General features: G+C 43.0%; 3 protein-coding genes across 4 annotated transcripts; 1 reads left to right on the forward strand and 2 right to left on the reverse strand.

The window, feature by feature from the left end:
• Positions 1 to 4,874: 4,874 nt before the first annotated feature.
• On the reverse strand, positions 4,875 to 6,589 carry nono (non-POU domain containing, octamer-binding). Its single transcript, XM_069699711.1, has one exon. The coding sequence runs from the start codon at positions 6,492 to 6,494 to the stop codon at positions 5,169 to 5,171; it is 1,326 nt and encodes a 441-aa protein (XP_069555812.1). The 5' UTR covers positions 6,495 to 6,589; the 3' UTR covers positions 4,875 to 5,168.
• A 37-nt stretch (positions 6,590 to 6,626) lies between these two features.
• Positions 6,627 to 10,945, forward strand: pold2 (polymerase (DNA directed), delta 2, regulatory subunit). Of its 2 annotated transcripts, XM_069699709.1 has the most exons (11): positions 6,627 to 6,997; positions 7,190 to 7,422; positions 7,511 to 7,632; positions 7,743 to 7,866; positions 7,959 to 8,073; positions 8,212 to 8,410; positions 8,563 to 8,643; positions 8,924 to 9,081; positions 9,185 to 9,312; positions 10,118 to 10,219; positions 10,346 to 10,945. In XM_069699709.1, exons 2-11 carry the CDS (start codon positions 7,197 to 7,199, stop codon positions 10,504 to 10,506), a joined length of 1,416 nt encoding a protein of 471 aa, XP_069555810.1. In that variant the 5' UTR covers positions 6,627 to 6,997; positions 7,190 to 7,196; the 3' UTR covers positions 10,507 to 10,945. The 2 variants fall into 2 exon arrangements, with proteins under 2 accessions (XP_069555810.1, XP_069555811.1); XM_069699710.1 differs by lacking the exon at positions 6,627 to 6,997 and having other exon boundaries at positions 7,011 to 7,422.
• Positions 10,694 to 23,794, reverse strand: aebp1b (AE binding protein 1b). Its single transcript, XM_069699708.1, has 22 exons — positions 22,727 to 23,794; positions 21,549 to 21,710; positions 21,408 to 21,464; positions 19,652 to 20,122; positions 18,472 to 18,546; positions 17,910 to 17,975; positions 17,527 to 17,610; positions 16,300 to 16,371; positions 16,088 to 16,197; positions 15,513 to 15,652; positions 15,343 to 15,427; positions 15,111 to 15,255; positions 14,952 to 15,040; positions 14,540 to 14,663; positions 14,086 to 14,282; positions 13,778 to 13,954; positions 13,415 to 13,578; positions 12,816 to 13,285; positions 12,572 to 12,711; positions 11,951 to 12,050; positions 11,664 to 11,830; positions 10,694 to 11,580 (listed from the first exon to the last, which is right to left on the reverse strand). Exons 1-22 carry the CDS (start codon positions 22,974 to 22,976, stop codon positions 11,212 to 11,214), a joined length of 3,714 nt encoding a protein of 1,237 aa, XP_069555809.1. The 5' UTR covers positions 22,977 to 23,794; the 3' UTR covers positions 10,694 to 11,211.
• Between the last annotated feature and the right edge of the window lie 248 nt (positions 23,795 to 24,042).

The raw sequence follows: 24,042 nt of genomic DNA on the forward strand, positions 1-24,042 counted from the left end.
CTGATGACAGATAAACATAAGACTAACCTAAATCAGATGAATCCATTTACAGCCAACAGCATACAGTTTTATTATAGTTTGATTGTTGTTAAAGTGGTCAATACAACAAAAATGCAAAACGCAGCAAGTTTAAATAGGGCTGAACATGACTTTTAGACCATCATCAAAGTGACTGCTGTGTGCAGCGAATCTGATCAACAGTGTTCAGAAAGAGTGTATATCTGGAGATGTCTTTGATATGCTTTTTTTGTTGTTGTTTTTAGCTGTTCTTTGTTTAAAGTCTCATATGAAACCCAGTGACAGCCTGCAGACAATATGACTTCCTGGATCACGTCCCACCATTTAAGATCAGCTTTGTAATCAATGCCTTTATCACTCATCAAGGTCATTGCCGCGATAAAGCAAACAACCAAAGATCAACAGGGCGAAGGTGCACCAGTATTTAAATTTGTAATAACTGGAGATGATAAAAAAGACAAGATGAAATTGGGCCGATATGGTGATATTCTTTGATCTGTCGTGTGCTGATAAGTCATGGCAACAAACACAACTTTGTAACTTTGCCTGCACACCAAATACTGTTATATACAGCACTGCACAATATTCAAATTCGAGGGAAAAACTGTTTTATTGGCATGACCACCTACTGTTTACAGAGTGATTGTAGTATTGGACAGCCACACAAACAGAGAATGTATAATATTAAAGACATAAAATGAAGTTGCATTCATCGGAGTTTTACACCTGGAGATTTTTTTATTTTTGTTTATCTCTTTGTTATCTTATTACTGCTCTGACAAAGACTTCTGTTTTATCATGTTTGTGTAACCTTGAAAGATGCTGGCACTCATCGTTTATGAGTGCTACCTCCACATATGAAGGGACCCTGCCCATTCATAAAATGTTTTTAGAAAAGATGAGCCAAATAATTGAATAATTCAAAAATGTATGTATTTCTGCAGGGAAGAACGTAAAAAATCTTTATGCACCAAGGACACAGGCTGAATTACATTTATGTGCTGAAACAATTTCCACTTCAGTATATCTTTAGGAGTTTGACAACAAAGTCTACATACAAAATAAATGAATACAATTTTATGAAGATTTAAAAAAATTATTCACACATTTTGGTTCTGTTCCTTTGCAAAACTGTGTAATTGTTTTTTTGCCAACAGTTTTGATTGGAGTCACCTTAAGAGGTCACAGGAATCTCCCTAAATGGAGAATTGCTTTGAAAAAGTATTTCTAAGACACCTTTTAAAATAGAAATACTACTCTTTTTTGATACAATATTGCTTGTTGAGACAGGAACAAATCTTTAATTCAATGCTATGGTAACTTCTGTTCTGTTTTTTTGTTTTTAGGATGTTATGTATTCTTTTTTTATTTCATTTTTTTTATAACCTTTTATTTTTACTGCAATATATTTATCTGGTAGCTAAAAATAAAAATAAAAGGTTATGAAAGGATTATAAACTTGATATCAATGTTCATTTTTATGTAATTATTGTAAAGACACAGAAACGTGTGCTAAATGTTGTGCACTGACTGCACTAAAAAAGGAAGCATAAGGAATAAGGGTGTATTTATTTATTTTCATGGCGAAACTGCAAAGGAAAAAAAATCTAACATAACATTATATAAATATACAAATTTATATAAAGAGGTTCTGGCAGGTAAAAAACACTGACAATACGATCCAACATGTTCACATTTATTTTGTCTAATGTGTATTATTGATGTACAGGTGATAATAAAAGCTTTTGAATATTATATTTATGCATGTTAAAGTTACTAAATAACTCACTAAATCTATGTGGATTTCAGGGGTAGCAGCTTGAAAGCCTGGGATTTGTAGACATAAATAGAAAATCTTTACAGAAAGTGAGAGAGAGATGCAGAAAAATCTTCCTTTTTATCCACCAAAGTGCAGTGATTTAAAACAACAACAACAACAAAAAAAACTATCTATACCATTTTAGACCTTGCTTATCTCACATCCAGATAACACATATTTTCATCTCTTTATGATAGACTCCATGACAATTATTATCAGGCTGCATCAAGGGGCAAGCTGACTATCTAGAAATTTTGGACTCCAGTAGAGGTGAAGGGTAGTTTTCTTAGAAAGGTCTTCGTTATCAGATTAAAACTATCGGAGGGGATATAAAACCTTCGTGTGACAGAGATTGGAGTCTTGCATCCACCAATACGAACTTAATCACTCTCAAAGCAGTGACAGTGAAAAAACATGTAACAGCTAGATGTTTTGACATTCGAGATGTTTAACAGGATGCAATGAGTTTCTTCATTCAAGTCTGAAACTTTTGTATTGAAGTTTGATTTGTTCTGTGCAGAGGTTTAACCAAAGTGGCTCTAAATCACACAAGTGAAACTGATGATCCTCCTACATAACACAAATATGATAATACAAACCAAGCTCTTTTTTTTACTGCCAGGCATATACAAGCTGCAACTGATTATCTATTATCCAGACCTAAACCGTTTCAGTCCATCATCAGAGGGGTGTACTACGAAGCAAGTTCGACATACTCAGGCTTTCTTTGCCTGAGCTAACTCAACAATGGTTATCAGCTTTATCTTTTAACTCAGGCCCAATTCCATGTCCACCCTAAACCTAAACCCTCACTGATTTGACTGATGTCACAACTGTAAGTTTGAGTGTTTCAGTTCATGAGGGCTGAAATGGTATAAAAAGTAAAATGGGACACTCCGTCGTGACATCACACCCTGCTGGCATCGCCATTGGAAAAGAAAAAACACCACACCTCCCCAAAAATACATTTTAAAAAAAGAATGATTAAATGAATAATGAAAAATATTATATATATATATATATCGATTGATAGAAGCCTATACGTTGGCTATATTTAGGCCTATATAATGTTTATTCATTTTAGCTAATTACCAGAAAAGGCATTCATGTTAGTAAATAAAATGCAATGACTGTGTGAATGTGTCGCTGAAGTTGAAAGACTATCACCTTACCATTATGTGCACAGGAAGATCGTAGTAGTTACATGTTGATATTCAATGAAATTAATTTATTATTAGATGTATTCTCATGACGTGTATGAACGTTTTAGTCTCATCATTTCACCTGCAGCCCCGGAGGTGTCAAACGGACCGAGGAGCAAATAAGAAATATATATAAAATCCTAATTCAAAGCAAGAGGTAGGTTTATTGTCAGATCTTATAAGTACAAGTGCAATGCTTTAGTGCATCAATCAGTCCCTGTTGTAGGATGATATCAGTAAAAAAAAAAAAAAAAAAACAGTGAAATTAATCTACACCTCATATAAAAATCATTCTCTGATTGGTGATGACAATTTCCAGAGAACTGATTGGTCAGTAGGAGGTACTTTCTTACGCTTTGATCTGATATCTCCAACATAACTTGCCCCGGATCAGGTTAAATTTGCAGCATCAGTTACCATGGTGATCTCGCCATCTTAAAAGAGAGTCACCTTCGTGTCACTGACAACCCTGGCTTTAGTCTCAACATACCTCGCTAACCCACTAATCTCACTTTGTAGTTCACCCCTCTGAGCCCTTGTTTACAAATGAGTTCTTTTTTGAATGGTTTCTATTTGGGTTTCATCTCCACATATCACTAGAAGAAGGGATTTCTTCATGAAACGCAAACACAAGCACGTGACTACAGGCTGCCGACATGGCATCGATCTGTACTGAAAGCAGCACTAGGATAAAAGTTGAGGCAACATTTAAAAAAAAAGAAGCTTAATACTCTAGTTTTACACAGCTCAGATTGATGAACTTGGACCTTTAAATGTTGAGTAAATAAAGCTAATCACAGGACTTTAAATGAAACTCGAGCTTACTTTTGAATGACTGATTACCTACTTTTTTATCTGGTGGTAAGCTCCATCCATTCTGTTTATTAAGCAGGTGAAACATAAGAAATCAGAGCAGCTTGCTATTAATTATTATTATCATCCTTTCAGATGATTTAAAAACAGACTCACCCCCCAGGCCTCCACCTTCCCTTTCTTTCACGAGTCATTTACAGCGAGCTGTGACATATCAGGGCCGTTTTCAAAGGTAGACATTCTGCTGTTATTATCACCGCAGGTATACAGGTGTCACTACCAGCTGAGTCACTTTGGACTGTGTGGGCTTGAGTCATTTGACTGTACTTTATTTTTTATTCAGCGGTCGTCAACTGTCCGACTCCTCTTTGGCGAGATGTCGGATGAGTTACAAAACAACTGGTAGTGAATTTCCCAGCGACTCAGTTGACAATAAAAAAAAACACGGGAGCATTAAAGGCATTTTTAACACAACGCATTTTGTACTGCCAGAGGACAGATAGCACAGTTGTAACCAATTAAAAATATTATTCAGATCTGTTCTTTTACTGGTGTGAAATGTCATGAGTTGGATTATTTGCTCTGTTAACTGACGTAAAGTAAAATTACTGTATATGGCCACAAATAAAATAATTTGTATATTTTATTTAGATGTTCCACTTCAGAAAGTATTGACTGTAATAATCCAAACATAACCCAGATATCATGATAAACTACAATTCATGATTTTTTTTTTTGCACCTTATTCTGCCTGTAACTACTCAGATTATATTATGGATGTCGTATTATTTGGTGCATTAGAACCAAGTTTGAGGTCACCGATTCAATAGTGAGTTAATCAATAATCTAATCAGCAACACAACCCAACTCACAACCCCAACCAAGAGTGAGTCATCCACTTTGTGTGTAGACAAAAGCTGTCTTGATTTTATCACTTTCGTCAATAAAACTGAGGCGAGCTAAGAAATATTTAGAGCTCTTGAGTGTCTGTCTGTTTTGAAAAAACAACAACAACCAAAACATTTAATAAGGGAATTATGAATTTATTCCAGAAAAGTTAACATCTCCAGGACAAAAAAACATTCTCTACTCCTATGAAAAACATACATTAACGTGAAAAGTAAATTAGATGGCTCATTTGAAGTGTTTTGATATTTCTGAACTCAAACATAATTCAACAGTACAAATAAAAAAAAAAAGAAAAGAAAAGAAAAGAAAGGTACAAAAAAAATACATGCAATTTCCAAAAGTTCCAACAGTCTACTCAAACTTAAAAGCACAGTGAGTATGAAAAGGGGAACAAATAAACGAGTGATTCAAAATCTGCGTTGCTTGTTAGGTCCATATTCTCCAGCCCCGGCGAGGCCTCTGGCGAAGCCTCCCTGGCCTCCTCCGGGTATGTTGTTGTTTCCCGGCCCTGACATCATCTGAGGACTCTCGGCAGCCATGCCGGCAGAACCAGCAGGACCAGAATTGCCACCCATTGAGTTTCTGTTCATGGGAATCCCGTGGCCACCCATATGCATCCTCATTTCTTGCTCCCTGTTTTCAGAGAAGTTGCCCCTGAAGCCCTCCTGCTGCCTCTTCACCATCTCCTCATTGCGCATCCTCATCTCCTCCTCCCTCCTCCGGCGCTCCTCCTCCTGCCGGAGCTCAGCCTGCTTCCTCTTCTGCACCTCCTGACTGTGAAGCTCCTCCATCCTTCGCAGCTCCTCCTGCCGCCTCAGCAGGTCCTGCCTCATCAGCATCACCTGATGTTCGTGTCTGGCCGCCTCCATCTCAGCCTCCAGCTTCTCCTGCGCCTCCTTCATGTTGCGGTCTACCATTTCGTACTGCTGCTTCTCCATCTCCATCAGGGCCTTCCAGCGCATCGCGTACTCGTACTCGAAGGAGCCCGGCTGTGCAAATCGTGGTGGCTGCTCACGCTCCTTGTGATACTGCTGGTTTTTGTTTATTAACTTTTCTGACAGTCCCTCCTCTTCATCAAGTTGCTCCATAGGTTCCACTGTGAGGGGTCGCGGGAAGGCTGTGAGCACATAGGCACCATCACTGCACTTATCCAAAGCCTTCCTTGCAGCTGGCTTTGAGGTGTACTCCACTATTCCCTTCCCTGTGGGCCTCCCTCGGTCGTCCACAATGACCACAGCTCTTTCTATTTGACCGAAGACGGCAAAAGCCTCCTCCAGGAGCTCATTGGACACAAACTCCGGCAAATTCTTCACACTTAAAGCGGCGCCGTGCGTGGCGAACCTCACCCGGATGGGTCTGCCTCTGAACGGGGTGTCATCCAGCTCGGCTCGGGCGATCTCTGCTATGATCCTCGTCTCCAGCCGGATGAATCCGAAGCCTCTTTCCTTGTTGATAAAGATCTCATTGGCTTTCCCGTACTTGGCGAACAGCTTCTCCAGGTCCTCCTCGGTTATTCCGGTCGGTAGGTTTCCCACGAAGAGCCTGCTCCGCTGGGTGAAGGTTTTCTCCCCGGGCTTCCTGAAGCTCTGCAGGTCCAGGGTTAAGGCCTCCTTGGGGTTTGTCGACTCGTTGGGGTCGGGCTGCTGGCCGTTGGTGTTTGATCCTCCGGACTTCCTCTGGTCTCCGGGGCGGTTTGGGCCGTGGTTCTGCTGGGGGCCTCTGTTTCCCTGCATCTTTTTTTGTGTGTGTAACAGAATTAAAACCGAATCGACAAACCGCCGGTTAAAACGCGCTAACTCTCAGATGGTGGCGCACAAAGAGCTGCGAAAATGGCTGCGTGCTACCGCGACGTTATTGTGACCTCATTTCGTGCGACTCAATAATTTAAATCTGTGACGTGATCGCTGTGCGACGGCGTGAAACGATCGGCTGTCGTAAAAATGACGTTTTATATATGTTCAGGGTGTCATTTGCCCTTAATGTGACATACAGTATTTTTGTTAACGTTTTTTTTTTTTTTTTTTTGTGACGTTTGGTTTTGTGGCGATAGCGTATTCTATTTTTTTTTTCTAGCGACGTGCACAGTTTCTCGCGATATTACGCTACGTGACGTTAAGTGAGCGATTTCGCGGGAATTGTTACTTGACAAGAACAACGCCAGCGATATCTGAAATATTAGTCTAAAATCTGATCCAGGACGAGGAATAACTGCAGGCTGACCCTCCCTCCTCCTAAGGTAAGGTCGGTAGCTGTGTTATGTTTAGCGTTACTCTCAAAACATCTGGCGTGTTTTTGGAAGCTCGTGGACATTTCTGCCAGCTGTCATTAACGCGAAGTGGGTAGATGAGACGAAAACCGATGACTCGTACAAGGTGCGCATGACCAAGTAAACTCGCGTCTACAAACTTGTCCTCCTCGTCTGCCTCAGGAAAGTCATGTTCTCCGACCTGAGTGCCCAAAAGGGGGGTTCCTCTCTACTCTGCCGCCCTGCCTCCGAGGACCAGGCGTCGGTGTTTGACCGGGTGTCGCTGGCCTACAGTCCCTGCTCCGATAGCTTCAGAGTTGGGGATCGGAGCTTTAACCGCCAGTATGCTCATATTTACGCAGCGCGACTCATGCAGATGAGGCCACTGTTATCAGAGAGAGCTCAGCAGAAGTGGGGTAAGTGCATGACAATTTTAGGGACAATAAAGCATCTGAATTGTATTTCTTTGTGTTTTCTAATGTATTTTTTTTTCTGCTCTGCCAGGACCAGATGTGCTTATCAGGAAGCTGTGTGATCTAGAGACAGGGGAGCAATGTTGCATTGTGGGAACATTGTTCAAGCGCATGGACTTGCAGCCATCTATCCTGAAGGAGATCAGTGAGGAGGTTGGCTGTCACGCTAAATTCACTTGATCCCCTACACAGTACCAGACAAAATGAAATCAGCTGCTGGCATGTGTCTCATGTAACATTCTTCTGTTTTCCTCCCTCTTCAGCACAATCTCCTGCCACAGCCTGCACGAACCAAATACATAAGTGAATCAGATGAGCTGATCCTGGAGGATGAACTCCAGAGGATCAAACTGGAGGGTAAAATCGACAAAGACAAGTGTGTCACAGGTCTGTATTTTTTTTTTTTCAGGATGTCACTGCTGCATCAGCTGTGATCATAAATGTTGAATGTAAAAGGATTTATTTTTTGCGTCTCTCAGGTAGTGTTGTTGCAATATATGGAGTTGAGAGGAATGATGGGAAGTTCACAGTTGAGGACTTTTGCACAGCGGATCTCCCTTTGCAGAAAGCAAGACCTGCACTCGGCTCTGACAGGTACACACACACACACACACACACACACACACACACACACACACACACACACACACACACACACACACACACACACACAGTGTGAGCGCCAGCCTTTTGTGATAATAGACTTTAATTGCTGTGTCTGTTTTTGTTCAGGTTTGTTCTCCTGGCCTCAGGACTTGGACTGGGCAGTAGTCATGCTGACAGCATGCTGGGGCTACAGTTGCTGGTTGACATGGTAACCGGTCAGCTCGGTGACTTGGGAGAGCAGAGTGGGGCAGCGACAATCTCGAGGGTCCTCCTGGCTGGAAACCTCCTGAGTCAAAGCACCCAGGACAAGGACGCGTCAACAAAGGTGTCAAGAACTATAGTAACCTTTACACAAAGTCACTGACCTTTTACCTTTTTAATACGTTTTATTGTTACAGAAATGTCGCTTTGTGAACTTGTTCGCATAAAACATCCATATACCTATTTTACCCCGTCTGTTTTTTGTTTTGTTTTCAGGCCAAGTACCTCACCAAGAAGACTCAGGCTGGCAGTGTTGATGCCATGCGTTTGCTGGATGAGCTGCTGCTTCAGCTGGTGGTGAGTCTGCATCCTACTCTGTGCATGAACATGCATTATATTTTTATTTACAGTCAAGATTAGTCATTATGTTTGTTGAACATCATCCAATTTGGCTGCTTTGTTTATGGTTTTTTTTTGTGTGCATGAGTCTGGTGAAATATTTAACAATTTATTTATTTACTTAACAATAATAACAGATGTGTGTCTGAAGAGAATGGTGACACAGTTTACTTCAACACTGAGAGTTGCAATAAGATTATTATCTATTGCTGTGTGTTCATGGCCCCTACTGGTTTAGGCCTCAGTTGCAGTGGATGTAATACCCGGCCGGTACGACCCCACCAACTACACCCTCCCACAGCAGCCTCTCCACCGCTGTATGTTCCCCTTGTCCTCTGCGTACCCCACACTGCACCTGGCCTCCAACCCATATCAGGCTAACATCGACGGAGTGAGGTAAGCAGTGTCAACACACACTCTGTACTCTGTCATCGTGCATTTCTTCTGAAGTGAGTGTGCACATCTAACTATGACCCTGTTTGTGTCTGTTTCTACGAAGGTTCCTGGGCACGTCAGGCCAGAATGTGAGTGACATTCAGAGGTACAGCAGCATGGACAGCCACCTGGAAATACTGGAGGAAACGCTGCGACTCAGACACCTGGCCCCGACGGCACCTGACACACTAGGTTAGTTGATGACAACAAACAATAATGAGGGCATGTTGGTGGGGTCAGTCATCTTGGATCGATACCAAGCAGAGATATCTGCAGAAAAAGCACAAAGCTGCGGGAGAGAGAAGGCATGAAGAGAATGAGATACAATGGTGGCATTTAATGCAAGGAGAGTGAAAAAGATGAGAGAAGCTCAGTGCATCATGGGAGTTTCCACAGCAGCCGAGGCTTATAGCAGTATAACTAAGGGATGGCTCAAGGACACCTGAGCCAGACCTAACTATAAGCCTTAACTTAAAACTAGACTGTCTGCCACCCGAACCCAAACTGGGAGCTGGTACCACAAGAGAGGGGCCTGAAAGCTCCTATTCTACTTTTAGAAACTCTGTGAACCACAAGTAGGCCTGAACTCTTGAGAGTTAAGTGTACGATGGAGTGTGGACATTAAGGGCTTTGTATGTAAGGATTTTAAAATCTATTCTGGATTTTACAGGGATCTGATTAAGACAGACTAATATGGCAGAAATTGAATCTCTCTTGCTAGTGTTTTGGATAAACTGGAGGATTTTCAGAGGGTTATTGGGACATCCTGATAATAAGGATTAACTGCAGTCCAGCCTAGAGGAAAAAATACACAGACTAGTTTTTCAGCATCACTCAGAGACGGGATGAGCCTAATTTTCAGCCCTAAAGACTTGAGTTCCTGATTGTAAACTGATTAAAATATAACTCCAGGTTTTCCTCACAGTAGTACTGAAAGTCAAGGCAGTGCCGAGTAACTATATGGTTTGGTTTATTTAGACTTTCTTTTTTGTATCAGGCTGCTATCCATTTTACCAAAAAGACCCTTTCATCTTGGAGGAGTGTCCCCATGTTTACTTCAGCGGCAATGCCCCAGCCTTTAAGTCCAAGCTCATCAAAGGTCAGTGCGTGATGTATGCATGTACACATAACAAATATGTTGGCTAATCATAATATCATGATCACTGGTCTTTTCCGTAGGCCCTAAATGCATAATATGTGAGCACGTTTCTTCTACTCCTGCCAGGTCCTGATGGTCAGGAAGTCCTTCTCGTAACTATTCCCGAGTTCAGCAGGACCCAAGCGGCGTGCCTGGTTAATTTACGCACTCTTGAATGCGAGCCGGTCAGCTTCTCGGCCTTCTCCGCTGACGAAGGCGAGGAAAGTGAGATGAACATCAGCCACTGAGGCTCCATAACTACTACGACGCTCACAATTCTCGGACACTATTGTTGCATGTACAGAAGAATTACAGTCCCCGTTTCTACAATGTGATCAGTTTAAAGCTTATTGCCTAATACAGTTTCCTTTTAAGGTAATTAACTGATATCTCAGTAACAGAACACAGGTGCTAAAAAAAGAGAAGAGACACGTGTTGTGTATTAACAAGCCTTTATTTGAAAAATAACTCTTCTACTCCAGCTGTGTCTGAGAAAACATGACAGAAACTCCCTCCTCCTCTCGCTGCCTGTTACCAACCGTGAACAGATCTTCACACATTTAGTCACCGGTCAAACTGTAAAAGTATTCCTGCCATGGGTGAGGACAGTGTACATTATTCAGCTCTTATTTTTGTATGTGCATCCACAATAAAAGTCTCTTCATGAGGCAAAAAGCCTTGATAAAAGAGACTGAATGAGCCAGAAAATGCAGTGTGAACTTTCAAACTGAAACAACCACTAATTAAATTGATCTATTTCTGTAAAGAGGCATTATTTCAAGTGTTAAGTAACATACACTATCTTAATATAGTTAATATTTGGTATGTTCTCATTCCATACAAAGACGTGAATCCTTGTTTGATTCTTCAACCAGCTTAAAGTACGACACAGCAAGGGAAACTACTATTAGGAGAGGACGGTAGTTTACTGAAACATGACGTGTGTGTTTGGTTTAATAGTCATCGATCTTGTACTCGTAGTTATAATCCAGGATGGAGTCTGTGAACCCACCAGGTGTCGACGACTGTCCCTCCCCTATGAGCCAGGTGTCGTACCAGGACGTGGTCGTCTCTGGCGTCGTGGGAATTGTGGTTGTTGTTGTTGGGGGTAACGTCGTCGATCTTAACCTCATTAGTCTCTGTTGCCGAAGGCGACGGATGCGAGCGATCTTGAGCCTCCTCTGCCGGTTAGCACTGAGTTGTGAATCTGGAGAATGCCCATTGTTCCCGTCAACCACACGCCTGTTGACAACTGCAGGGTACTGTGATCTGCTGTTGCTGTAGCTGAGTCGAATGGGCTTGTTGCCGTGGAGGGCCATGATCTGCACAGAAATTAAGACACTTTATTAAAGACGAGACAGACTTGTGTTGGGGGTGGTGTTAGTTGAGGGTGGCAGAGTTGTACCTGTTTGATGCGGTCCCAGTTGGACTTAGCCAGGTTGAAGCTGCAGGCGGTGGCTCCTGACTGATAGCCCACCACACAGAGTTTAGTGACCGGGGAGAAGCCCTCAGCTCGAGCCGTCACACGGTACTCCCCCGGGTTCAGCAGCCGCCAGTAGTCCCCTGTTGGTGCTACAAAGAAGGAAGAGACTCTGTTTTAAACACAGCTGCTGCTTTTTTAAACAAAATGTTTTAAAGCACCTAAAATTAATCTTTTTATGAGCGGGCCGGTGTTGTGAGCAGTATGCTGACCTGTGGTGACGTCATGGTTTATCCCCTCGACAGATATAGTGGCGTTTGCAATGGGGTTCCCCTGTTGATCTTTCACGATTCCTCTAATCCCACGATGTACCTAAAGAACGGGAATAGTCGAGTTACTAAAGGAACACATTTAACAAATCATAAGCTCATGTTGATGCTTCTGAGAAGTATTTCTGTTTAATTGTTTGGTAAAATCAGTAATTTTACCTATTCATGTGTTGATTTATAAGGACAATTGAGCCCAACCACATTTTCAAAAGGGCAAAATGACAGACCAGCCTAAAGCGACACCGATCAGCATTAACATTAAAACAACTGACTGGTGAAGCATTAAGTATAAAACAAAAGTCCAGCAACAAATCCTTCCTTCATTAAAGGTATAATGTTTAGTTGTTAATCGAGTTGAATAAGGGAGGTGTTGATTTATTATTAATGGTCATTTTAAAGACTAATTGGTGCTGTTAAACTGCACTGGGTTGTACTGAAAGGTGTTCCAAATATTTTGATCCCTCCCCATTTAAATGAATTGGGTTGACAAAATATTTGGAAAACCTCCCTCAATCACATTGAATAACAACTGATTATTCTAATATGTGTTTGTGTGTGACTGACCTGCTCCATGAAGATGAGCATCGCTTCTCTGTTTTTCTCCCACTCGTACGCCAACTCGGTCTGATGAGGGAACTTGTCACAGCCCAGGAATATGGACAACTCAAAACAGTTTGTGTGCAGGTAGCTGAAGTCATTCATACCTGCAGAGACACACACATGAAGCTTAGAGCCTGTACTGCACATACTGTCCAGCAGGGTGTGCAACAAACACATGCAGACATTTAAACCTGGTGGTGTCACTTACTGCCTGTGACTGGCTTCCATTTGGCCCGGTTGATGATCCCGAGCCCCCCTGCGGCTTGGTCTCCGTGGCAGGATCGGTGGTAGTTGTGCGTCATCGTCAGATGTGTGGAGGAGTAGGAGACAGCCAGCCACCTGAAGAGGGACTCGTCTGCAACCACCCGGGGCTCGTCTTCAGGCTCAGCGTACTGGTAGCCGGCGCTTCTTCCTCTGTCATCCTCCTCTTCCTCCCTGTGGCCGTAACCCTGGTTATAGCCAGGGTCGTAGCCGGGGTCGTGGCCAGGGTCGTGGCCGTGGTCGCGGTCGTGGCCGTGGTCGCGGTCGTGGCCGTAACCGTGATCGTAGCGGTGATCGTAGCCGTGACCCCGCCACTCCTCCTCTGGCTCTGCGTATCCCCTGTTTCTCCAGTCCTCCTCTGGCTCCTCGTGGTAGCCCCTTCCCCACTCTGTCACATCATAGCCTTCTTCCTCATACCTGGAAGAAATGATTGTAGTTTACTGTGAGTGGTTCATGGATGGTGGTAAGCAAAATAAGAATTTGGGAAACAAATGTGTGCGTAAAGCAGAGGAACACAGGGAGGGAGATGGGCCGAGCAAGTCGTACTGTCTCTTCTTGCGGCTGTGGGGTTTCTGGCTGTCGGCAGGCTTGTTGAGACGTAGGCTGTCATAAGGATAGGCCACAATTGCCTCCCCGCCCTGGAAGTTTGCACCCAACACAAATGGATGGCTTTTCATCCAGGAGATTATGGCCCTGGTCTCCACAGCAATCTGGAACAAAAACAGTAAGGTCCCACAAACAGAGGAGGCAAAATCCATGTAAGCACAACATGGAGTCATTTTTGTAGACCACAACCACATTAATAAGAGTATAAAGATCTTTTACATCCATTAATAAAAACACTTAAATGGAGGCCTTCTGCCCTGAGCAGAGTGCCCGAACGTAAAACAACAGCACCCTTTTCTTTACCGAGCTGTTAGTCTCCAAGTTCACTGGTATAGGCACGTGGTGATTGGGAGTGAGTTTGGGCACCATGCCCTTATCCTCAGCCTCCCACAAGATACTGTTGAGGTCAGGGAAGTTCTGGAAGATGTCGAAGCCATCCTCAGTGAAGTGTCCGGTGGTCCAGCTGCTCAGCTCTGATCCCTGCAGGGGAGAAATTGGATAAAGAACAAACTGACCCAGATTTCTCACTCTAAGTCATTGGCAGTTCCTGTTTGCGTCTCCATTATTTTGTCTGCCAGTTTACAAGAAGCACGATTTGTTTTTACACTGACCGCTTGGAAGGCTGTTTCATGTCCGTCAGGGTTGAGCGACGGCACCAAGTGGATGCGTATTCCCTCCACCAGGCGCTGGGCTCGGGGGTTTCTGTCTTTGTACTCTTTGCACAGGTACTGCATGAGAAGCAGGATCATCTCCCGGCCCACCGCCTCGTTTCCATGGAGACCTGCCGTGAAGCGAAACTCCGGCTCACCTGCGGAGACAACCAGGCGAGATAGTAATTGTCTGCTCAGCCACAGCCTGCAACGTCCACCTGCTGTTTATTAGGATTTACAGGATACATGAACAGTGCCATCAAGACCAATATCATAGCAACCAATCAGCATTTCAAAAACAGCTGCGTTGGCATTTGCTTGGAAGGAAAAACACAATATCTTTTGGTATTGATAATTGAGAAAGAAATACTGTACAGAACAGTTGTAGCTGCATGTTTCGTGGTCGTATTCCCACCTATTTCATGTTCTGTGGGGTTGCCCGAGATGACCATGGCTATGATATCCAGCCCCTTGGAGCTGCGGCCCAGGCTGTAGATGCTGGTAATGTTTGGACACTCTTCACTCACAGACTTCATAAGCTGAGCAGGTGAGACAATGGAAACAGTCAGTGTGCAAAGCATTATTATTGTTATTGACACAGCTGATGGTGAATGATGAAGATTGTGTAAATGTGGAGAGGTCACGTTGCCCTCTGGTTAGGTTAGGTTAGGTTAGGTAGTTACTTTATTAATCCCCGAGGGGAAATTTTGGTTAAATTAACTAAGAAGGAATGACCAAATAATATTTAAGTGGAAAAATAACTAAGGATAGTCAGTGGAATTAAATCAGGTAATCAACCTTCAAAGGTTGTATGCAGGGATACTCACTGAAACCATCTCCGAGTAGCTGTGGTGTTTGAACTCCAAGTAATCCACCGGAGTCACTTCGTTCTGCCTGTACTGAGCATCGGATGGATCTGTGAGGAACAAAAATATATTATTTGTTTGTGTGTTTTAGTGTGTCACGTGTCACAGTGTGAGGCTCACCAGGCAGGATGCAGCCGAGGACCTCCAGCCTCATACACAGAGAGCCGTTCCAGCTCTGAGGGATGATTCGGATGTAGCGGGCCAGCATGGGCTCGGCGAGCTGGTTCATCACAGGAGTGTCCTTATCGCTGTTTCCAAAGAACAACTGGGCGAGAGGGGGACAGGTGGGCGGAAAATGGATCAGTGAAAGAGGAGGGAGACTTGCATTGTACCCAATTTCAGGTGAACTCACCCAGTCAGCATATCCATCATGGATGGTGGTCCATTCTCTGCTGTCATTGCTGAAAGCTAGGAAGTAGGACGTCACGAAGTCACTCCTGCAACAAAACAGGATAAGAGCAACATGTTTAATTTAGGAAATGACTAATATTAATGCGTTTAGTGTGTGTGTGTGTGTCTTACTCATTGAGGGAGTCTCGACCCTGAGTTATGACTCCAGTGAACTCCGTCTCCCTGCGAGCATCGATCTCGAACCAGTGGATCCTGTCGTCTGAATTTGCGCACCACGCTCCAGCTCTCATGTTATCCTCATCGTCAGAGCCCTGAGAACCACAGAGACCAGAGTACATGCTGCGGAGTACTTTGACTCATTGACATCTTGAGCACGAAACTGCATTCATACTTTTCTCTACAAATACTGAGAAAATACCAGCTTATCATGCCCTGACATGCAGTTTAATTCATACATATGCTGTGATAGCTTGGAGTGAAAAAGCAGATGTGTGTTTGGAACAGGATTTATCAGCTGAATTAATTACTATTTATCAGCTGATTTAATTACTAAATCAGTGTCTAAAAAGATTCTCAGACCATAAAAAAACAGACGAACATAAACAGCCAAAGCAGCTAATGGAGGTAACAGACTCAGCAATAACAGTGTTTTCTGGTGGTTATTTAAAGGCCTGGTAAGTGATGGCTGTAGTGTATGGACTGTAAGTGTTGAGACCTCACCGGTCCTGCCCTGATTGGTGTGTTACCTGCATGTTGAGACGTGCCCTCTGAGGTGCAAAACTATACTGAGACATGGAGGAGGCTGAAAGCTGGTCCGACTCAACCTTATGTGACTCCATCCCCAGGGGAGGGCACTCTGGCACATACACAGACACATAGAGAAAGTCAAATGATGTGTTTAATTAAATTAGCAAAGGAGAAGATAATGTCCTTTGGATTTGAACAGATGTTGACTCACTCTTTGGCTCTTTGAAGACACGTGGTCTGTTCCTGGCTCGCTCCTCTGCCTCTTTCAGCTTCTGCACTCTCTCTGTCAGAGGTCACAAAACAGTTTTAATACAAAATAAATTGCTCCGTCTTGGCTGAATATTCTTTTCTCTTTCTCACTGCCCAGAAATGATCTTGGAATTTATTATTATTTTGCAAATTTTAAATGCCAAAAATTCCCCAAGAAGACCCGGAGGGCTGAAATGCGGTGGAAACCCGTCCCCCAGATGTTATGATCTGGCTCCCAGTCCAAGTGTGCTTTAATGAAACTCAAATCATCTTAAGGTTTACTGTTGAGGAATACTACAAAATCTATCACCTGTCATTATTTATACTCTGACACAGTGGCACTGACATATTGTAGTTTATTGCTGGTAGCATGGCTGCCAGCCAGAACTCTGGCTGACAGTGTGAGTGTAAAACATGTTGTAAGCTCAAGCACCTACAGTACACACACACACACACGCACACACACACGCACACACACACACACACACACACACACACAAAGCATGATTGATGTGTACATATGTGCATCACTGTTACAGATCCAGCCTGAGAAACTTCTGCTTCAAGTTAGCCAAAACTTATTTTCACCTTGAACCCAGATTGCAGCGAACCGTGCACACAGGAAGTGCGCTATTGACACCAGCCCTGATAGTGTTGTATATAATTTGCTCAGGACTTTACTCACTACACTCAGCAGACACGTGACATATTCCTATATGTAACTGGATAGGATTTGAATACATTAAGTTGACCGAGTTGTATTGTTATTGTTATATAACATTCCCGCCTGGTAATTCACCGCTGTTGTCTATTTTCTTGATCACTCCCTCTAATCCGATGCATGCGGATCCTTCTCACTTGATCTCACCTTCTTTGCTTTTCAGTCCAGCTCCGAGCCACATGCTTAATCTCCATTTTGTTTTGGTAGGATGAACTTTTGTCCATGTCGTGCAAGTTAAAGCGAGTGCCACAGTTGTACGGTGGGAAGAAAACAACATCTGCATTCTTCTCAAACAGAAATGTGACTGAAGGGAACATCTTATGAGAGCTATGCTGTTATCTGTCAGTACTTTTGCACTCAGGCTGTGTTCTTTGCTTTGGCAGCTACAGGAGTGCATGTCATCTGTCATGATCATGCAGCTTGTTGTTATGTAAGAAAGAGAAAAGATCCACATCTGGGTCTTCTTACCTCTCTCTTCCCTCGCCCTTTCTTTCTCTGCCCTCGCTCTCTCTTTCTCCATCCATTTGTCGTCCGTCTCGTCTTCTTTCTTCCCTGCGGTAAATAAGAAAATCACAGATAATTTCATTTGAGTATCTATAAATACATCAGTACCATGCACAGAAGTGTATACACATGCCTGTCTGTGGTTTTGCAGGCCATTAAGAAGCTTAAACAGTGATCAGGGATCATTTATAAACCTGGAGAGTTATTGACCTGACTGTTGTTTATCAGCTTTTCTTGCCGTTTGCTTTTTTGGCAGGAAGTTTGCTGTGGTTTAACCAGTGGACCAAATAGAAAACATTTGGATATGGATATGTTTCTTGAGTGTGTCTGAGTGGGTGTGCACATACTCATGCCGTACTCGTCGTAATCATCATACCAGTTCCCGTCATAGGGAGGTGTGGCTGTGGGCTCTTCTGTGATAAAAACAAAAAAAACAAAAAAAACATGTAGTCAGACGAGCAGTTCAATCACTTTATGAGATTACATGGTTTAATCTACAAAAGTTTTACAGGTTAGCCCTGCCCTGGTTTATTCAACCACAACATTTGGATGCCACTGTGATGTCTGCCATGTAATGAAGCTATTAAATCTTTAATTTATATTTACAAGAATTATAAGTAAGCTGAGATCTGATGACAGGGCTTCTTTCTACTCCACAATAAAACTGTGGAAAGTTTTGTTGACGCTGGTGAAACAATCAAACCCACCCACTCCTGTTTGAAAAGTAGGGCAGGTTAGATCACAGACTCACTACGATGTTATTCTTATGTGGTGTATTGGCCATGAAAGGCACAGATTGAATATGCATTTGAACTCTTACCACAGATGTCTTACTAGTTAACATCCTAAGTGAAAGTCTGTCATATTTACTGATGGGTGTATATTGAATTTTTAACACAGAGCAGTTACCTGGTAGAGTCTCGACCACGATTTCAGGGCTGACCTCTTTACCATCAGTAAATGGTAGGTTGTCTGGCTTCCCATCTGCAGGAGGGAAAAACAGAAATATTTAAAGGTCAAACTGGTCAGACTCATAAATAGGAGATTGTGACAGAAAAGGCAGGTCGGGCCAGTATGAAGGAATCAGTGGAAATCCTGGAAGAGCAGAAGTACAGCACAGTACTGCTGGAAACTGAGAAATGAGAACATGTCTGTCTGGTCCAGATGAGAGCTACAGGGACACACGACGCACCGTTTCCAGCATCTGATCCTGTGGAGACGAGTTATGTCCTCTGTCCTGCTGACTTCAGCTGAGACAGATAAAGAACTAACTTTCCAGCATTAAATCAGCACTTTAGAACCTAAAGATGAATTGTTTTAGGTACTTGTCATTCAACTTGATTTCAGAGGTTAACTTCTTTAGTTGTGGAGCCACCACAGCTTCAAACCAACAAGTTGAGTTTACTGAAGTTTAGCTGAACATAACACTTCAAATCAAGTTGTTTAGAAACATTACAAGAGTATTGTGTATTAACCAGCATGCATTGCATTTGGGTTAAAACTGCCCAGAACACCATTCTTATTTCCTGTGACTGCTTCCACAAAGATCACCAGTCACTTCATCGTCTCTATTACTGTCTTACAAATTACTGTAAACCATGATGAAGAGCCATTTGAACTCTGCGGTATTTCCTGGAAATATATTTCAGTGGCTGATTTCTTGCCACAATCTACTGATTCATGTTTGGATGTAGCTGCTTTTCATGCAGTGAAACCAGGGGTGACGAGGCATTGTGGAATTTGTTGGCTCAACTTAATTTGTATGGTTTGAACAACTAAAACAATATAAATTGGATAAGACAACCAGTAAAACAGTTTTGACATAACTAGTTGGCCCCTAAGTGTTTTTCAACACTGGCTTCTTCTAACTAAATAAACTGATGTGCAAAATATCACAAAATCCCCAAACCCCTTTTTCTGTCAAATCTTTTTCTTTGTTCCTCCAATTTTCCAGGATCCAATTTTGTTCCTGTGATTTTCCCTCAGAGATCATTACAGTTTCATCTTATTCATGTTTCGTAAACAGTCACCCTTCCCCAAACATCCTCAATCAACACAAAGCTGAGAGAAACAAAAGATTCAGACACACATGTGGCATCCCAGTAATCGCCGTCATCTGTTCCAGCCTTCCCATCGACTTGGGGGGCAGCGGGGGTCGGGTCCACTTCTTTCCAGTAGCTGTCATAGTTATCAGTCACTGCAGCATACGGCTCTTTCTCGTCTGGTGTCCAGTAGTTGTCGAAGATGTCGGGCTCCGCAGTGGTCGGCACTTTTTCCTCCAGCTTCCAGAAGTCATCGTAGGCATCTGTTACGGGAACAGCTGGGTCTTCCTCGTCGGGCTTCCAGTAGTCATCGTAGGCATCTGTTACGGGAGCAGCTGGGTCTTCCTCGTCGAGCTTCCAGTAGTCATCGTAGGCATCTGTTACGGGAGCAGCTGGATCTTCCTCGTCGGGCTTCCAGTAGTCGGACGGGGGATCTGTGACTGGAGCCTCGGGCTGAGGTCTGGATGGTGTGGGATTAGTGTCCCAATAATCATCGATCGGGTTCCAGTAATCTTTGTCTGACAGAGAAACAGATGGAAAGGCTTGTTGACGTTGGGTTTAGATCTCTAGACAAAAAAATGTGTGATGGTTCTCAGGTTTACATTGTATATACTTTTATTTTACAATGCTTGATTTAAGTAGGAATAAAATATATATTTTGTTCCGTCCACATTGAGACCAAATTGGCAATTGAATTGTGATTACCCACAATTCTATTTGTTTGAAAGATTGCAACCTGGTATTACAATAAAACGTGTTAAGCAAAAGTAAGGAAACGACTACTCGGTTATGGGTTAGGAAAACATTTCTTTAAAGGAATCCATGTTCCTTCATGGACTCAAATCACTTTAGTACTTTGTCACGACCTCCTTCTTTGACGATTGTCATTTGTACATTTACTTTTGGCACGGGGCAAACTGTGACGCTGACACAGTATTCTCTTGTGGACTACCAAGTATATTACATGCTTTGCTGTGATACCACGTGGGAGTTTGATATGACACTGCAATTTAGACTGGATGCTATCTTTCCCAGTGGTCACTCGTGGTACTGCAACAGAAAAATCAATTCTGCATAGAACACCATGAGAAAAGAAACCACAACTGTAAAAAAGGTTTTACATACACTCTTATGATTTTTTTTTTTTTAATTCATAACAGGTTCATAGTTGGAAAATGTTCCCAGAGTTTTATTTGCGTGGTGTCATCACACTGTAAACTCTATTGGTTAAGTGGGAATATGTGGATGGGGCCAATGTGTCAAAAACTAATATGTGAGCCCAAAATCTTGAAAACGTTTTTGTCTCGTATGCAATGCGAGAAGTTTTCATTCAAATGAGCGAGCACCCTCTTTGAATCTGATATCCAATTCTTTTTAACACATCTACAAGTTGTAGGTTAATGTGTGATATGCTAGCAGAAGCTAATGTAGCACTGAGTCACTAGCCTCAAGCAGAGGAGGAGGCTACATAGGTCGTGTGACCTTACTTCTGCCACACCCTCAGATTTGTATTATTTTGAAATGTGTCATCTTCAAACCCGACCAACACTGACTCAATCGACATCACTGAATGCACAAAAGCCATTACAGGATACAACTCTTTTCAAACATGTTCCCCTTTGCATTCTTCAAGCATTGTCTATAAATCGAATTATAAATGCTGGACAGATGTTTACTAACTCAGTATTTTATTTTAAGAGATTAGGGGCATGCTGGTTTTATAATGCAATATTAATAAAGAAATTTAAAAAACAAAAAACAACAACACCCCAGTCATTTTCACACAGTCTCTATGCTGCTCACCTGCATCAGGATAGGGGTAGTCTGTGTATGGCTCAGTGGGTGGTTCAGTTGGGATTGCTGGAAGCATCAGACAGACACAAAGTCAATAACACTCATTCAAGTAATTCAAGAAATAAAATGGCATCTCTGTCCTGTTCTCACCTGTTGTGGTGGGTGGTACAGTTGTGGTTGTCTGCCGGTCCTTCTTCTTTCCCTTCTTGTCAGTTTTGGGTTTCTTGGTGGCATTGGGGTCCTTTTTCTTCTTCTTGTCCTTTTTCTTCTTTTTGCCTTCATCTGGTTCTCTTCTCACCCTGCCCAAAATACCTGGAAAGACAAGGGAACCAAGAGAGAATGGAAAACTCACTTTTGACTTTTGGTCAAAAACAGATGAAGCACTTGTAATCAGAATAAAAAATTAATGCATAAATTATATAAATTATTGTCTTCTCTTAAAATGCTCTCCTGGACCAGCCCCATATCATCTCCCCAGTGAATCTCTTGACTTAAAGAAAAAACCTTCTTGAGCAGTTAAAACTATTTGTAAAGTGATGATGACCAACTTTCCTTGCAGGTAACAATCTGCCAAATGCAGTTCTTACTTTTGTTTGTATCATTTTTGAGCAATAGAATTTTATTATGCAATGACTTCTTTCCTGTGATGCCAAAACCTAATGCTGCCAGGGAAAATCCAGACAGCCAGATGCATTTCAGTGGTTGCTTGAGGTCCATCACTATTTCCTTTAGAGGCTGTCTGAAGTCCTGAGGCACTTTCATGGAAAACACTTCTCTGTCTTTCCATTAGATGTGCTCCATTAACCACAGTTCAGTTTTAATGACACAAAATCTGTCCTTATATTTAATAAACATATCACTCTCACCTCAGAACCATCAGTGAGGCTCATTAAAGAGCAAGTTTGGACTCATGTAAAGTCCCAGAAAATAGTCTTACTGCTAAAGTGCATTAATTAGTCTTCAAAATCCAGTCTTCCACCATAAATGAGTCAGCATTCATCATGCGGGGTTGCTCCAACTGAAGCAATGGAAAAGGTCAGTCTCATAAAAATGTATCTGCAAGATGATTTAGTCTTCAGCTCTTCCTCTGGTGTGAGTTAAACAAATTCGTCAGCCCTGTTTATTCCCTGCTGTGGAGGAGCAGCAGCGGACAGGTGAGCACCTGGACCTTCTCATGCCTGTTGGAGCTGTCAGACTCAATAGTTGTCTGTTTGTGTCTGTGTTTGCTCTTCCATGTTGTGGTGTAACTCAGACAATGCCTGAACAGCTTTGATGTCATGTCTGTGTAACATATTTGTATTTTCATGGGTAAAATGTTCTCCACTTACCTGCCTGTGCAGCCTGCTCCTTGTCTCTTTTGGCCTTGATGCTGCTTCCCTCAGGGTGCGGGTCCTCTGCAAGTCCTTGCTCACTTTCTGGGTCATCCAGGGACTCCTCTCGCAGCTGATCCCCTCCCTGCCTCTCCTCTTCAGACTGCTGGAGAGAAATAATGCCCCCAGCACCCTCCACTCCTTTGGGGATCAGCAGGCAGCAAAGGGCCAGCAGAGCCACAGCCACCGTCACCGTCTGGCTTTTCATACCTGCTGCTCTTCCAACTGCAGAATCCTTTGGTTTGGAGGTTGTGCTTTTCTACCTCAGCTGTCCAGTGCTCGCTTTAAATGTATCCTCTGGGAGATTTATATTTCACCCTTTCTTTCCTTGTGGTCTTTCCATTTGATCCAGACTTTTACTCCAGCAGGGAAACCTCTGTAGCTCCACGCGAACCCACAGCCAGTGTCAACCAGACTCAGACTGGGCGAGACAGAGACGGAGTGGGAGGGGGGTAGGAACAGGCAGGGAGGGAATGGAGGTGGGTGGGTTGTAGGAGAGACAGACGGAGAGAAAGATACAAAGCAAAGCAGCAATCCAGTCAAATGAATAGACAGAGCTCCTAATTGCCCTTCAGTTCTGGTCAGCTGAAACAACAGTGTAAGGCCAGAGGATCCCCTTCACCTGGCTGACGAGTCACAACAGGTGCAGTGCTCAGACAGGAGAGGGGGGGAGATGAGGGAGGGCAGGTGAGGGCCCAGACAGCAGGGTTTGCACCTCCTGGGTTAGAGAAAGACACCGACTCTCTTTTGTCTGCAGCTCCTGTTGAATTCTACAGCGGAGAGCTTTCGCGCTGCAGACTCACCATAGAGCAGAACAGTGGGAGAGCGGAGTGACTCCTAGGACACTGAATTCCACACAAGGAGGAGGAGGAAAAAAAAAAAAAAAAGGGGGGGGGGATAGGGGTTTTCATGTGTGCTAACACAAAACCAAACACCATTAATCGCCAGGGAGAGGAATTCAAAGAAAATGAAAACAGGCAGGAGTAAAACATACATTCTTAGTCAGTCCAGGGCTTGTTTCATTTGGATATTTACTTTCCATCTCTTCTCTGTGGTGTGCTGTCATTTTTTCCTCACGGTGTTACGTAGTTCACTTTCTTCTTTCTGGAGAAAAACTTATGGAAGGGGGGGGGGTGGGGGGGGCACGGAGGAGCGCAGGCACACTGGATGGGAGAATTGTTTGAGCAGATGACAGAATTATAACCTTTTAAGATTTGGTGTTTTCTTTGCCATCCCCCCATCCATCTCCTACTCTGTCCACTTTTAAGGTTCAA

The sequence above is a fragment of the Brachyistius frenatus genome, unplaced genomic scaffold (genome assembly GCF_029030835.1).
Source record: "Brachyistius frenatus isolate BFR_SWC_R1_liver_20210118 unplaced genomic scaffold, ASM2903083v1 Contig_31, whole genome shotgun sequence".
Lineage (NCBI taxonomy): Eukaryota > Metazoa > Chordata > Actinopteri > Embiotocidae > Brachyistius > Brachyistius frenatus.

Coding starts and splice junctions, on each gene's coding strand:
- nono (XM_069699711.1), bottom strand. CDS start 6,494: ATGCAGGGAAACAGAGGCCCCCAGCAGAACCACGGCCCAAACCGCCCC.
- pold2 (XM_069699709.1), top strand. CDS start 7,197: ATGTTCTCCGACCTGAGTGCCCAAAAGGGGGGTTCCTCTCTACTCTGC. Junction 8,074..8,211: donor CCTGCACTCGGCTCTGACAG/GTACACACACAC, acceptor GTTTTTGTTCAG/GTTTGTTCTCCTGGCCTCAG. Junction 9,313..10,117: donor GACGGCACCTGACACACTAG/GTTAGTTGATGA, acceptor TTTTTGTATCAG/GCTGCTATCCATTTTACCAA.
- aebp1b (XM_069699708.1), bottom strand. CDS start 22,976: ATGAAAAGCCAGACGGTGACGGTGGCTGTGGCTCTGCTGGCCCTTTGC. Junction 18,547..19,651: donor CGATTACTGGGATGCCACAT/GTGTGTCTGAAT, acceptor TCCCTCCTGCAG/ATGGGAAGCCAGACAACCTA. Junction 14,664..14,951: donor GCTACTCGGAGATGGTTTCA/GTGAGTATCCCT, acceptor TCACCTGCTCAG/CTTATGAAGTCTGTGAGTGA.